Source organism: Anabas testudineus, chromosome 1 (assembly GCF_900324465.2).
Source record: "Anabas testudineus chromosome 1, fAnaTes1.2, whole genome shotgun sequence".
NCBI classification, from domain to species: domain Eukaryota; kingdom Metazoa; phylum Chordata; class Actinopteri; order Anabantiformes; family Anabantidae; genus Anabas; species Anabas testudineus.
In genome coordinates this window covers 5,053,114-5,069,707 of record NC_046610.1, presented here as the reverse complement: position 1 = coordinate 5,069,707, position 16,594 = coordinate 5,053,114, and the positions used below count along the sequence as shown (strand labels likewise).

The following is a 16,594-nucleotide window of genomic DNA, read 5'->3' as shown; positions in this document are numbered from 1 at the left end:
TTGCTGTGGCGAAGCTCATTCCTTCTCTATTTTAACAGACACAGAAATTAAGAGCAAGACCCCATGTAATAAATTTTACAGTTTAGCTGTGTTGGAAGGATGAGCTGGTTTTAATTTGGAGAAAATACCAAAGCAGGGTTTCACTGTCACCATGTTAACGTCCTGGTCTCTGTTTCCTGCATTCGTGCGCATTTGCGAATGTGAGAAAACCAGGTGAGCGCTGGAGTGGCCTCTCCCCAAAGCTTAACCGGGACAGCTCCACCTCTCTCTCACGTAGAACCTCCCTAATGGCTTTTTTCTGATCAGGATGACAGAGTGTGAGGCGCTGGAGAGACAATTAGTTGGTGATTCTTTTCTATTTGAACTGCTTGGAGCGCAGCGAAGGAGTTAAGGAACAATTTAGGGTCGTTGCAGTCATGGTGGATCCTGAAACTGTCGTACGTGTTAAATGGTTCAAAAGGTAAGGACAAGTGTCATCAGCTTTAGACAGGACTGAATAGTTCATTGCTACAAACGGGCGAATCTGAAATTAAGATAAAAAGTGAAAATGAATAAATAACATTTATAATAACTGAGAAAAATATGAAACAGATATGTCACTGCAGAGACTTGGTTAAAAAAAGGATAAAAATACTACTAGAACTGTAAAAACTGCAGCGGAGACAACAGTAAAGACAACAGACAACTGTTGAATGGACCCTGACAGGATGTTGGATGTTTTTAATTGAAAAGGTCCTCACTTCATGCACCTGACTGTGAAGAGCCTGTTACTGAATAACCAGCGATGTTTGCCCGTTTCTACACAAAACCAAAGTCTGAATGGTTTGTCTCTGTGAAACCTGGCTCAATTCCAGCATTAATCACCCTGAGACTGAAGATGAATCAAAAATCTTAATAGAGCAGGAGTTTGTGCTAATGTAAGAAGAGATGTTCTTACATAAGAGAAGAGAAGAGAAGAGAAGAGAAGTTAAATACACATAATGAGAGGTTGGTCTTAGGAGAGGATTGTTTTGGTTTATGGCATAAATTATGATGACTGTACCAGACAGATGAAAAGAGGTAGTAAGTCATAAAACAATACAACTGTGGCCCTTATAATTCCACTAATACAGTTAAAAACATAGAAAAATGTTTATCTGTTATGGGGTAAATTTTTTATCTCTGTTATTGATTAAGTGGTCCCGTTCATTTATTGCAAAGCCTAAAAAATCATCATCATATTTTAACACAGAGGTGCAGGCAAAGGTGAGACAAGCAGGGAAAAATAATGTTTTAGAACAAATTAAAGAAGAGAAGGGCAACCTTTAAAAAGGTTTAGGAAATTCACAGGCTTGGTAGCCAAAGTCAATACTCAGAACACTTCATAGGTAAGTCCTAACAAAATTAAAAATAAGGTGCTTTACTTCAGTCATCCAAAAGTACGTGGGCCATTAACCACTAAAACCAGGTTTTAGAGAAACGTAAAAAAAAATACATTGGGAAATTTTGTGGAATGATTTTTATCACGACATGTGATTTTTTGGTGTCATATGGTGAGACATGCCTTTTCCTTTATGGATACTCGTTAATACACGTTAGTAAGTAACAGGTATGTTGATTATTAACAGTTCAAAAATTCAAATAACAGATTGCTTAAACCACCAAATAGCTGTTTAATGATTGGCCAGACAAAAAGTATTAAACTGCACATTAGATCAGAATAAATTTCTTAGGCCGTAAAGATGTAACGTTACCAAAGAATCACTATACAGGTCTCCACTGTAACTGGAACTCGCTTTTAATGGTTCTGACAATACGCATACTAACATTACCATGTGTTGTTTAGTGTAGCTACCACTGTGAAATGTATAAGAACTGTCACGTCAACTTCAGCTGTGCTGTGCTCTCTGGAAGTAGTGTAACCACAATTTTACCCAAGGTGATCAACAAAATATGTCGTTATCATCAGTTCTGAAAAACCAAAAAACCATAACTTCCACTGGGGACAATGCATCCATACTGAGAGTCTCTTACACACTAGTCTATTTTGTGTTCGGTTCACTACAGTTTGTCCTGAATGTTAAACTGTAGTTATGATAGTTCTTCCTACCTGTGTGAAACAACAGATGCTGGTCAGAAGAAAGTTCCCATGGTGGCTCATTGTCCACATACTGGAAAATGATATCTGTAAAGCTTTGGTGCCAAATAAAACAGGTTTTCATTGGGGCAAAAATAAACTAGACAAGCAGCAAGTTGTAAAAAAAACCAGACCTTATTAGATAGAAATAACAACTAAATACTGGTTTCTCAAGTCTGACCATTCTTTCTGTCTAAGTTTACAGAAACGCCCGGTGGCTAGAAAGAAAACCTACTAATGACTAGTATTTTGAGCTAGTCTGTGTCAATATACTGAGACCAAAGCAGAGGTACAGGATTATTACTAGGCAAAAAGTCAAATTAAGCAACGCCATCAAACAGAAGGAAGCGAGATCAACATGTGCGCAGTGTACAAATCCATAAATTAAAAAGAGCTGTTAAAGCAGCTGAATGAATAAACACAATTGTGTCAAACTCTTGTTTATGTCCTGCATGTGAAACTGATTTTTCTGGGGGTCCAAATTGAACACTTAGGGTGTTAAGCTAGTGACTCAAAATCCACCCAGCCTGCCCTACAGTCATCCTTCTTCCAGTTCTGCCACACTGTGCCACACTATGACCAGTCCCTCAGGTATTAGACTATGAAATCACAATAAATAACTGGACTTCCTTTAGTTAGTTGAAACATTTCGCTACTCATCTAAGTAGATTCTTCAGTCTGAAGATAGTTGGTTAGAGACCAATATAACGGTTTTATTCTGTATGTGTGGAGTTGGACTTGATTTGTATAGTATATTGAAAGAAAGCCTTTAATTGTCATATGTCACATCTACCCGGGAAGTGTCTTGCTCGAGGACACACCTGGTATCGGTGACAGGATTTGAACCTTCTGCATCTAAGACCACAAATTTATGCTCCAGGACTGGTTTCACTCCACCCCTTGGCCTGAATAGGCTTGTTAGGTGAAACAAAGGATGGGGGGGATGTGAAGGATGTAATGGTCACACCTCTACCCACCCCCTCTTTACACCTAAATGGGTCAATAAGTACGTCCAACCTGGTGCAGGTGTGAACTGGTTCTGGCATTATTGGGGATACATGAAAGGGCAGCATGATAAATAGAAGACAGATTGTATATCTAAGTCCTCCCCCTCTGTTGAGAGAGGGAGTGTTGATTTGCACATGCAAGGCTTCCCTCACCCCTCTCTCAAACCAATTGCACTTTTTGGTTCAAAGTCCTGGGTTTCCTGTAAACCTCTATTTCCAGTCTTCTGCCTGTCCCAATGATGACTGCACAGTCCAGGAAGGCCAAACGGTTATCTTTGGTGTCCTCTCTAGTGAAACGGATGTTGGTGTCCACTGAGTTAATGTGGTCTGTGAAAGTCTGTACCTCCTGGATCTTGATCTTCACCCAGGTGTCATCCACATATCTGAACCAGTGGGTCGATGTCATCCCTGGGAAGGAGTTGAGGGCTTTCTTCTCTACCTCTTCCATGTTTGTTCCAAGTTTGCTACAATGGGTGACACGGGTGAACCCATGGCACAGCCGTGTCTCTGTTTGTAGAAGTCACCTCCGTATGTGAAGTATGTGGTGTGGAGACACAGGTCCAGGAGCAAACAGATCCGGTCGGGGCTGAGGTAGGTTCTGGTGCTGAGGGAACTGTCTTCTTCCAGTCTTCTCTTCACCGATGTTAATGCATCCGTAGTGGGGATGCTGGTGAAGAGAGACGTGACATAAAAGGATACCATGGTTTCATCAGTATCCAATATCAGGTCCCTGACCTTTGCCGTAAAATCCTCTTGAGTTATGTATGTGGTGGTCCGTGTGTCCAACTAGTGGAGCTAATACTGTGGCCAGGTATTTGGCAATGTTGTATGTGACCGAGTTAATACTGCTGACTATGGGTCTGAGAGGGGCTTGTTCTTTGTGTATCTTGAGAAGGCCATAGAGGCAAGGAGTGGCTTCCCCAGGATACTCTAACCAACTATCTTCAGACTGAAGAAGCTACTTGGATGAGTAGCGAAATGTTTCAAGTAGTTGCCATAACTCAACTTCCAGATAACTTCACCTGGGAGACTGAGAATTTTCACCAAAATAAATAATGCAGCTACAAAACCAGTCAATCGGGAAAAACCTGTCTTTGGTTTCCTCGATCAAAAACAAAACAAATCTCTGCACTGCTGCCAGGAGGAGTCAGTGAGAGTTCAGTGAGTCTGGATCGTTTTGAAAACTCATCTCATATGTCACATTTACATGTTACAATGAAATTGGTCCTCTGCATTTAACCCATCCCCCTGGGAAGAGCAGTGGGCAGTCACACACAGCACCCGGGGAGTGTCTTGCTCAAGGACACACCTGGTGTCGGTGACAGGGTTTGAACCTTCTGCATCTAAGGCCAATGGTTTACCCATTGAGCCACCAGGCAGCCATTGCTCAGTTATAATACATTTACAGTATCTGTTTATTTTCTAAGCAAAGCATGATAGTGTCTCATGTGGGGCAGGTCTATTCACCGTTTTAATTTTCTTCCTTCTTTCTTGTCTTTTCAGACAACTCGTTGACAAGTCGATTCATCAGAAGAAGTCTTTCTTCCACTTCTGGTTCCAGTTCCTGCTCCTGCTTTGTCTGGTTCTCTTTGTCTTGTTTTACACTCTGTCATCTTCGTCAAGGTGGGAGAGTTTTTCCCTCCATAAGCACTATCAGAGGTGGTTCAGTCGGACCAATCAAATTAATCTACCTCCTGCATATAAAGTTCATCCAAAGCACAAAGTAATACTAAATGAAATCCAACAGACTACATCACCTCCATCCACTGTACTACCTACTGTAGCACCTACAGATGCTTATTACCACCAAGCCTATGCGCGCAACTACCACTTTACTATGGAAAACACAGAAGTGTGCAAGACCATGAACCCTTTTCTGGTCCTGATGGTCCCAGTAGCACCACATAATGTGGCAGCTAGGGACGCCATCAGGCAGACATGGGGCAACAACAGCCTGGTTCAGGGCAAAGTAGTGCTTACTCTGTTCATGTTGGGACTCTCCAGTGGAGCTGATGTTGAGCAGCTGCAGGAGAGGCTCAAACAGGAGAATCTGCAGCATCATGATCTGATCCAGAGTGACTTCAGGGACACTTATTTAAACCTGACCATTAAAACCATGGTGATCATGGATTGGCTGGCCACCCGCTGCCCTACAGCAGCCTACGCCATGAAGATTGATTCAGACATGTTCCTGAATATTGACAATCTGTTGATAATGCTGCAGAAGCCTGGCATCCCCAAGACTAACTACCTCACAGGAATGCTTATGTGGAACAGGCCAGTCGTACGCTCAAAGAACTCTAAGTGGTATGTCTCTGAGGAGCTGTACCCAGACTCCACATATCCAACCTACACTCTGGGCATGGGATATGTCTTCTCCAATGACCTCCCAGGAAAATATGTGGAAATCTCAAAATCGATCAAGCCCTTTAACATAGAGGATGCTTACATTGGAATGTGCATGAAAAAGCTAGGACTCGAGGTCACGTCGCCCCCAGATCCCTCCCAGTTCAGGGCCTATAACACGGGGTATAATCGCTGCGAATACTCCAAAGTCATAACCTACATTCTTGGGTCTTCACAGGAGCTGGTGAAATACTGGACAGACTTGAAGAAGCCAGGACCCCCTTGTTAAAACAATAACTACTACAGTTGCACTTTAAAATGACTTGGGTGTGAAGGTATCAGGGAATGGGTGGCAGGGTTTTAGGGGGTTATTTATTTATTTATATTTTCTTTCTTTTGCACTAGGACAGTATGTATTTTTTTATGTACGCATATGTATATACAGTAAATATTATATACATTCCTCATTTTAGAAAATGAAACTGTTTTATAGTGTTGCATGTTAAGTATTTAAAACTCTTACCAAGATAACTTTGAAAAAGAATGTTTTTTATCTTGAATGTCTTTTCCATTAAAATGACAGTATGAATGACAGTATGACAATCTGAGGCAGAATTTGTAGAATTTTTGAGTAAAATTTTGAGTAAAAACAAAGATGAAGACCACACTCAGATGTAAGAAAATCTTTAGCATGTTGCACAATACATTTTGAGGAATGCTAACTTTCCATGACTATTACTTTTACTCAGGGTATCTTTATAACAGCACAGCAAACGGGTCATATATTACTGTATGAGCTATCATTGTCTGTTTCATGGTTTATTTTGAAATTTGATTTTAAAAATTAAACAAAGAAACCAAACTACTGAAGCCACCTTTTCACTTACTGTGCAAAATGTCTCTCCCTCGTAATCACAATCTGGTTTTGTCATACCTGGATTCCAGACTTAAGATAGTGAATATTATAGAAATCTGAATATGAAATACAGGTTTTGAAGACTATAGTGTTCACCTTTTGTGACATAGAGATTAACCTTCCTTTCTAAAGACAAGTATAGACGGACAAATTAACTTAGTATAACAAACATCTGACCTGCTAAGAGGATGACTGAAGGGAGACCTCTCAAAACAAACTGAAGGAAGCTGCAGTAAGTGCAATTTGATGTCAGAGTCACATGTTTTAGTATTATTATTACATATTTGCTATAAAGTTTAGATTAAATTACTAAAAGAAGACTGTCAAGAGGGTCAATTAAACTTTTTAATCAATTACATGCTCTTTATTTACTTATTCTAAATAAATCGAACACATCCATTTATGGGTATTTTAACTAAATTTAATTTTGGCTGATGACTCAGTGACTAATCGAAAATCTTTAAACGTAAAAATTTTTAGCTCAGACCTCCAGGTTTATTGGCAATGCTTTGTGATGAGGTCACAGACCACAGATCGTCCAGTCTGCAAAGGATAATATGACCACACCCCTAGGTTTGAGCGGTAAGCTAATTTTAGCCCTGGTGCTGAAATTTGCACATAAATTGCATTCATTTTGTCTATAATTAATTTTAACGAAATGAGTTTGTTATTTTTTTCAGGCTTAATTTAAAACAGTGTTACGCCTGTATTGCTTTCAGTAAATGATCATGTGTAATGTGGAACATGTGTGTTGTGTTCCTACATACTTTATCATGCTAATATCCCAGTGCCTTAGTGGAAATGCTACGCTTTTCTGCCAGGTGAAGGCCAAGACGTTATCAGTGAGCAATGCAGAGGTGGGTAGATTATTCCACCATCATGGAACCACTAACCTGAAAAGTTTAGCCTGAGATTTTCTGAGGTGAGTTGAAGGAACCACAAGACCTTGTTCGCTGGCAGAGGGCAGTAAATGGGAGGGATTGTAGGCAGGATAAGGGAGTTCAGGTAGGCTGGTGCTGTTGGTTTGACCACTTTGTAGGTGATCAGGCCCTTGAACCTGATGTGGGCAGCTATAGGAACTAAGTGGTGTAACGTGTTGCCTTTCTGGCTGATCAAAAATTAGATTAGATGTAGCACTAGTGTCTCACCACTAGTGTCTGAAAAAACTTTTGTGGGCAACCCTCAATAGTTATAGAAAACAACAACAACAACATACTCTGTACTTTATACTTGGATGCAGTAAGGATGCAGCTAATCACACCCTATATAAACCATGTTGTCAGTTTTAGTCAATTGTGGGTGGGGGTAGGGGGTGGGGTATGTCCCCCTTGCCGAAACACATGAAAGATTAAGTTTGCTGATTCCTCTGTGTGATTGTTTAATTTAGTGCAAACACCACTGTCTCCATGTTTCCTTTATGTTAATGCTCATTTTGACATGAAACCAGGTGATTGAGTTCCATCTCTCCCTCCCCCTCTACTCCCTCACTCATGACCCTGACATGTCTTGTTGCTGTGATCAGTATAGGAGAATGATTGACGTGTTAGTCAGTTAGTTCAAGATTTTTTTACTTTAACTTGAGTTTCTAGGCTGGAACGAAGCAAATAAGTTACGGAAGAATCCGAGGGCCTGCATGCATGGGGGTTCTGGAAACTGTCGCCTGTGTTACCAGGATGAAAAGGTAAAAACTAAGTAACAAGCGGCACCAACTTAAAACAGAGCTTCAGTGTTAATAAATAATAAGACAAATAAAGTTGAAAAACTCAAGTTTAGAGTTTAGATAAAAGACGAGTCATTACTCGAGTAAAACCTAAAAAGTACCAAAGCACAAGCATTCCACTAATAAAACAATGCATTTTAAACTGGATTGAATTAGATGAACTACATGTGCAAAGGTAAATGTGCAAATCTAGTCCATGTTTGTTTGTCAAACCTTCAAAAGGAAAGACTATTGCAAAATTATATTTTATATTTTCCAATGTATGTATATATATTTCTACCATCTACTGTAAGCTGAGCCAAGCTTTTCTCATAGATCTGTGACAGACTGCAGAAATGCAAAATAAATGTGGGAGGTAATTTCAAAATGGTGTGATTGACTTGCTTATTTGTTAATAAATTATAGTAAATTATAGTTGAAATCTTAGCCACAGTTCTTAAAATTATAATCCTGTGTCAAAGTGTCAAATTCACTTATTGGACAAAGACGACAAGTGGTTTGAGAGAGGGGTGAGGGAAGCCTTCCATGTGCAAATCAACAGGCCCTCACTCAACAGAGATGAAGGTCTTAGCCACAACCTGTCTTCGATTTGTCATGCTGTCCTTTCATCCATTTAGGAACGATCAGGCTCAATTCACATCTGCACTAGGTTGGACACACCTAACGACCCATTTCAAATGTTTAGAGGGGCAGGCAGGGGTGTGACTGTTACATCCTTCAAATCCTCCCCTTCCATTGTTTTACCTAACGAGCCTATTCAGGCCAGCAATGAAGTGAAATCAAACCTTCATGACTCCCTGGTCCACTCTCGATTACAGTGGCAATGTTCACTGACCACAAGCAAAATCAGCTGGAGACTAGGAAGGAAGAATGCTGAGCTGAGTTTTATATTCCTTTATTTTTAATAAACAACATCTTTGTAATGTACATGTGGTGTTTACTGTAACTTCAGAACAACTGAAAAACATCTAAAAAATATATAAATTAGTCTGAAATAATAAATAAAAAAATAAATGTAAATTTTACATACAATCATTATTTGATTTATGAAGCACATAAAGAGAATTAAAAATACCAACCAGTTATTTGTGTGTGTCTCAGATTACAGAGAGTGTGTGGATCATGGATCATCTTTAAGAAATGTTTTGTAAACCTGTCACCAGAGGATCTGAGTGCACAACATGAGCAACAAGACGAGCAGAGTGAGTTTCCTGGTTCAGTGGGGGTAATCTTGCTTGTTGTGAATCCACAAACCACACTGACTGGAATAACAGCTTTTTTCATACATCAAGGGAGGCACCAGGACCACAGGACTCTGTATCATCGGAAACCTGAGAAAAACAAATTAAATATGGTTAAAAATGTTTTTATTTTAGGTCATGTAAAGATCTATCAAAACTGTGTCAACTCTTTTAGTCTCCAGCTCTTTACTGTTTTTGGTTTAGTACAATTAGTGATTTAAGCACTGTCTATGTTGAGGGATTTCAATGCCGGTCCTCAAGGACCCCCTGCTCCCCTAGTTTTCCTTCTATCTCTGAACTCCCCACAGCTTATTATCTGGATCAGGTGTGTGCAATCAAGGCACGTCTAGGTAATGAGCTGTGGGCAGAGCAACAAGCAGGGCAGGGGCTCCTTGAGGATCAGGTTTTAAAAACCCTGGTATTTGTTATTTGGTTAGGACACAAAATGGTAACACTGTAAAGTGCAGCTACTGGTGATGTTAATAAAAACTTGTGTCATGGGTTAGGGATTTAATTGTCATGAAGACATACAAAATAAATGTGAGATGATAAGGCAAGCCACACTGTCTTAGCTGTAAATGCACTCTGCAGACACTCTTGCATAATTTAGTTGAAAAGTCTGAGCTGGGTGCAGTATCAAGTATATAACACTCTAAACCAGATAAACATTGTGTAACTGTGTTTTTATTATTCCTGTGCCATCATAAAGTTGCTATGCAAAGCAACTAGGCCTCTATTACAAAAAGCAAGCTCCAAATCATCATTAACAAATGCTACTAGTTAGGAAAATGTTATCTGGTTACTTAGAGCCGAGCTAATATTGCGTTCTACTATTTACAACTATTTTCAAATTAGATTTTATATTTAACTATTCTTTTGTGTCCATCAGTCCCAATGTTTTGTGTTTTGTTGCCCTCATGTGGTGTGTTTTGTTATTGCCATCTCAATCAGCTGTAAAGAAAATAATTTAATTTACCTGTTTAGAAAGTGAAAATTGATAAGTTGTCTAGTTTAACATCTTCCAGATGATCATACTTTATCTACTAAATATTTTAATGAAAGCTGTATTAGAAGTTAGATAAAGAGGTGGCACACACATTCTTTACTCACACATCGGAATATCAGTTGTATTTGTCTTATCCTGACACCGCTTATTTTTCAAAAGCTACTTGATCTAAATACTGAACATTTTGGATAAAGAATAATAAGTTTAAAAGCTTATTTTTACATATGAAAAAACGGGACGGGATCCTCTAGAGCAGGGGTCTCAAACTCAATTTACCTGGGGGCTGCTGGAGGCAGAGTCTGGGTGAGGCTGGGCCGCATCAGGTTTTCCACAAAAAAAACTTTATTAAAAAAATTCCACTCTTCTCAAATCTCTTTATTATTATTATTTAACACAAAATAAGATGGAGTTTCCAAATCTGTGACCACATTTCCTCCTGTAGCTTCAACATACTTCTCACCACTGAATGGTATGTCTGCATCCACGAGTGCCTTGCATGCTGGGAAATGGCAAAGGTTTGTCTGAGAGAGCTGGGCTTTCCATAAAACAAGTTTTGTGGAGAATGCTCTCACATTGTCATAAGCAGCACTGACAAGTTGCCCCTGGCCTTGTAACTTCTTGTTCAGTACATTAAGCTCATGTGTGATATCAACAAGAAAAGCTAAGTCCATGAGTCATTTGCGATCACTTAGCACAGGAACAGCCACTCCATCATTCTCCATGAAGGCTTTCAATTCTGATCTTAACTCAAAAAATCTTTTCAATACGTTTCACCTGCTGAGCTAACGTGCCTCGGTGAAGTAGAGCATATCCCCATATTCTGACTTCATTTCCTCTAAAAAAGTACGGAACCTTTGGAGCTTTAAGCCCTTGGATCTGATTTGGTTGATGCATTTCACAACGGCAGACATCACATTGTCAAACTTCAGGCATTTTCTGCAAAGGGCCTGCTGATGGATAATGCAGTGCAGATCAATGGCCTCCTCCACACCTTCCTCTTCCATTTTTTTTTAACAGGTCCCACCAGTCTATTTTTCCTCCCCTGATGGCACTGTTGGAATGGTTGTTATTCCAATGAATTGTTGCCTCAGCAGACATGTTTTAAGATTGCCAACCGGGTTGGCCATCTCACCTCCCTGGTATTTTGCATACTCCTCAGCATGTCCAGTTGTGTAATGACGTTTCAAATTGTATTCCTTGTGCACCGCAACTTTTTCTGTGCAAATAAGACACGTCGTGCTCAACAAAGAGGCTTTGAAAAAGACACGTTTGTGGCTGTGTAATATATAAGTCCACTTGGTGTCACTGTCTTTCAACCGTCTCAGCGCATGACGCATGACGCATTTCCGCTTCTTTTTCTTGTAACTGTAGCACGGCGAAAAAAAGCCTGGCTGACATTACTGTCATTATACACAAACTGCAATTAAATCATGCAAGATAATCTTTGGCTGCGTACAGACACAGACTGCTGAGACATATGGAACTGTATTCCTGCCACCCAGACAAAACAGATTCGGCTCAGCATGCCATTAAAATATTTCTACTGGATACCTTTCTCATAAAAAGCTTTTTCTTGTTGAACATTTCTTGTTGGGATACAACATTTTATTTTTTATTTATTTAAAAAATAAAATAAAATCAGAGTAGCAGCAGTGCAGGGCCATAAACTAATCAACTAGTTAGTCACTTACCATAAATTTCAAAGGCTGTACTTAACTCTCTCTGATGGTAGGACCTCTGGCTGTTGACACTGAAAAGAAAAAAAAAAGAAAATAGCTGAAATGCACACTCTCTCTTCCACATTATCAGATTTACATATAATTATAAATAAAAAAAAAAAGGTACATTATTTAAGAATCTAAATATACATAATTAAGATTGGATTTAGTTGAAATGTGTTGTGAGTATTTAAGTCTGAAAGTGTGTCTCAGTAGCGACTATTTTTCAGTAGAGGTCGGTTAACTGTTTCCTCTTTGTGTGAATTTAGAAACCACAAAGTTCCCCTATTCTGCACCATTTAGAAACTAACAAAGGCCAGAAACACAGGTGCAATAAACAGTATAACTGTGTGGGGGTTGCTTTTTTGTTTTAGTTTTTCATAGGTAGTTTATTACACTTTAACCCCAAAAGAACTGGCTTTAGAATCGTTAGTATATAGAAAAGAAGTAAAATTACTCCACGAGGACAAAAGCATGGTGTCGGTGAAGATTCTCAGTTGTCCAGTAAAAGTTATATGCAAGTTGAGTCTTGGTAACTGGACTTACTTTGTTAGGTTGAAACGTTTCATGGTGGTACGTTTTAAGCTTTCTGCTGAAACCAGAAGCAGATATTGGAGACACAGAAAACTGCTGAGCCTGAAAACTGCCACCATGACCTCGTCCTCTTCCAAAAACAGTAGGTATTAGCAATGTGTACCCATTTATTTTTCACCAGTTCATGAGGATGTGCCACTCATGTATATTTAAGTTACTTATATTTCAGTTAGTTATGTTTTAACTAATCAAAAGCCTTTTTTGTTACATCCCTAATTACATTATGACCTACCTAAATTTAAGTGACTTTTGTTACTAACTACAACTTGCCCCACAACTAGATTAAGTTGTGCCACAACCAGCTGAGCTAATTTGGAACAATAAAACAGGATGGCTTTTCATGAAGGCTGAAAAACCTGTCAGGACCTGCCATATGAATCTGCGCACACTGCATTATGTGTTATACGTCACTGCAAGTTGATGTACAAACATCCTGACATAAAAGGAAGTACCAAGAGTATCAGAATACGCAGCGATAAATTACTAATACATACTAACCAATGCCCATTGCATCTAACCCCCTGATCTGCACCTGTTGGATGCTCAGTGTTTTCCATATGGAGTAAATTATAAATACAAATTGAGATACAACACACAAACAACAACAATCTGAATTGGCATAGTTAACAAGAAACCTTGCTATTCATGCCATAAAGCGCTAGTACTGCCCATGATGCTTATGCAAAGACATCCAGGTCTGCCTGTGGTGCATGAACAAATAGACTGCATGCTTGTTGTGTGAGTCAGACAAAAAGGATCTAACCTCCTCAAATAAAAGCACTCAATTGTGTTGTTAAGGCAGTGCTCAAAACAAGGAGGGGTAGCCGGTTGGTCTGGCAGTATAATCCTTTTAGCTAACACAACTTCAAACAGTACGGTCTGCTGGGTCAGGCACTACTGGGACTCTTTTGGAGCCATCGAAGCAAGAAGACAACCTGAAATAGTATCCCTGATATGATATGAAGTTTGGGGCAGGACAAGAACATTCACAGACACATACATAAAGATCCCTCATCTGATTTACACAATTCACTGTGTGAGATTGAGGAAAATTAAACTGTGAGACATGAAATGCCTCATGTTTATCCCTAGTGACTACACTCTAATATAATTCAAGTTTCTCTATTTTATCTTTCCAATTCTAGTTTTAGTGGAGGAAATTTCTTTCTTACCTGTAAAATTTGTGTTTGGTTATAACATCTCTGTACACAGCCTTGAAGATGAGGAACATAATGGTAGAGTTGATTCTTGGCTCATCAATTCACAGTGAAAGCGATAATACAACCATCCCCTTCTTTCAACCATCCTACCCCTCCTCTAATGAATTTGTTTACAGTGATCTTGGTGACCCAGGAGCACGGCGGATTGGCTGAGCACAGAGGTGTTGACAGGTTTATGTGGGCGGTGTTCAGTGTGATGTGAAGGTGAGCTGATCAGAAGCTGCCAATTTATTTGGGATGCGTCGGGGATCATACCTGTGGTAATGTGGCCACTGGTTTGTCTGGAGTTTTAGGACGAGAACAAGTCGAAGGTGAGTTAAGAAGGAAAAACTCTGGGGCAGAGGGCGACGTGTGTTTGGAGACATAGTGACCTCACAGTCGTTTAAATACTACCCCTCTTCATAAAGGCTGAGGGAAATCAGCACATTATTTAGTTCAGGGGACGATAAGACGTCGACACCTGAAGCAAATGATCTGCAAAGATTAAATTTCAGAGGTTTTATCTGCGTGTCATTTGTGTCCACTTCCGCCAACTGCAGCGCTTCACTAATCCGTTAACCAGAGAGTTAATAAAGAGACATAATCATCTTTACTGGGGTTACCTGACCATGCAGTCTGTTCATAAGTGCTTTTAAACGGTGTTTTGAACCTGGATCATATTTAATTTGAGCTTTTCTGACAGACAGCAGTAGAAGTCGGTGTGAGGACGCAGCGTTAAACATATGACACGGTATTATCATTATTTAATTTTCTATTTGGATTTCCCTTTTAAGTTTGAATGGGTCATTTCACCTTATAGTAACCAATTTGAGGTTAATGTGAGAACAGAAATAAGAGTCTTAGGCCTACTGGTTCCTCATTCTTCGGTGGTGGTCGTGAAGCTCAAACACTCAACCTGCTTTTCCTGTTTTCTTCTTATTTAAATTATGCTGCGTTTCGGTGAAAACTGTATTTCAAATGTTCTTAATTACCAACAGGATATTTAAATTTTTTTAAGTTGGGAATAAGAAAGCAGGAAGCTGTTTATGAAGAAGCAATGTGAATATTTTAAGAAATCAATTAGCAGACGACACTTTTTATTACAAACATTATATTAACATGCAGCCTACTAGCAAACACACCAATGGCAATGCACTTGTAGTATATTTATAAATGTAGATTTTGATCACTTGTTGGGACTGAATTGGCCCACTTTTTAGTTTATTAAAATGTATTTAGGGTTTAAATGTCTGTTTAGATTTGACATGCGTAAAACGTCTCATGTGACCACAGTGGTTGCCTTACAAATAACTAAGCAACACATTTAATTTAGAAAATATCCTGAGGGGTACCGTCTGACCAGTCTTGGTTTCTGCTGATAAAAACCAGACATGTACTTGATGATAGCACAGTTATTATATAATATGTCACATTAACAAGCCACTGAAGGGCTCTGCTTACTGACTGCTTCTCTTTCTGACTATAATGTACTTAAAACAATTAATTACCTGCTAAACCTAATGTCTCTAAAACACAAAACAGATGTCAAATTCTTAATTTATAACATCAATATTTACTTTATAGTGGTTTTAGACTTCAGTCTAAAAACTGTATTTCAAATGTTCTTAATTACCAACAGGATATTTACATTTTTTTAAGTTGGGAATAAGAAAGCAGGAAGCTGTTTATGAAGAAGCAATGTGAATATTTTAAGAAATCAATTAGCAGACGACACTTTTATTACAAACATTATATTAACATACAGCCTACTAGCAAACACACCAATGGCAATGCACTTGTAGTATATTTATAAATGTAGATTTTGATCACTTGTTGGGACTGAATTGGCCCACTTTTTAGTTTATTAAAATGTATTTAGGGTTTAAATGTTTAGATTTGACATGTGACTGGCCTGTTACATGACTTCCAACAACACTACTTTATTAGAATTTTTAAATGTTATTACAAGATGTAGGAACAGGGAAGTAGGAGGCTGTTTATTGGTCCCTTTACCAATTGAATATGTAGATGTGAGCATATAATGTGGATGCTTGTGAGCCGCGCACACTAGTATTTGCACATATGAGATCTGTATCTGCAGGCCTAGCCAGAAGGACCTGAAGAAGAAAACGATAGCTCCAGTAAACTTTGTTATATTAGTCTGTGATGATCTCTAGAGGAAAATGTCCCCCTCGTGTTGTGAGAATGCAGGTTTTAAATAGGCTCACGGGCTGCAAGGTGTCAAACCCACAACAGATCAGTGTGATTGTCCAGATTGATGCTTCTGTAAGCATTCATGATCTTTGGCTTACTGCAAGAGAGGTGCACCACAAAAAACACAGTCAGCACAGCATAAACTCTATTGCAAGGTACTGTACCTACACAATGTGGAACGGCCTCTTCAGTCAGTATAAAAGGTAACAAAAGTACAATAAGTACCATAAAAATCTAAAAAAGGAAAACTAGTATTTCACAGATTATAAAAAGTACAACATTGTAAAATAAGCAGCAGTCCAGATATGGAGTACTTACTCAGTAGTACTACACAATAGACTAATAAACAACTGACAGCACAGAAAAGTAAGTAACTTCTAGACATTAGAGCACAACGACGCAGAACAGTGTAAAAATGCATTTCAAAGAAATGTTGACCTAGTTCTGCTACTAGGCTGCTACTATGGTGATTCAAACACGATCACCTTACTGTTTGTCTGTGTCTGTGACATCGCAA

At 39.0% G+C, this 16,594-nt stretch overlaps 1 protein-coding gene and 1 long non-coding RNA gene across 3 annotated transcripts; one reads left to right on the top strand and one right to left on the bottom strand.

Annotated features, from left to right (window-relative positions):
- Window positions 1-276: 276 nt before the first annotated feature.
- Window positions 277-6,401, top strand: LOC113161278 (beta-1,3-galactosyltransferase 2-like). The gene is made up of 2 exons (XM_026358769.1): window positions 277-460; window positions 4,627-6,401. The coding sequence occupies exons 1-2, from the start codon at window positions 417-419 to the stop codon at window positions 5,756-5,758; spliced, it is 1,176 nt and encodes a 391-aa protein (XP_026214554.1). The 5' UTR covers window positions 277-416; the 3' UTR covers window positions 5,759-6,401.
- A 2,605-nt stretch (window positions 6,402-9,006) lies between these two features.
- LOC113161660 lies at window positions 9,007-13,976 on the bottom strand. 2 transcript variants are annotated; one of them, XR_003298765.1, is made up of 3 exons: window positions 13,837-13,976; window positions 10,629-12,102; window positions 9,007-9,436 (listed from the first exon to the last, which is right to left on the bottom strand). It is a non-coding gene; the product is annotated as an uncharacterized LOC113161660 (long non-coding RNA). The 2 variants fall into 2 exon arrangements; XR_003298764.1 differs by having other exon boundaries at window positions 9,009-9,436; window positions 12,044-12,102.
- Window positions 13,977-16,594: the final 2,618 nt, after the last annotated feature.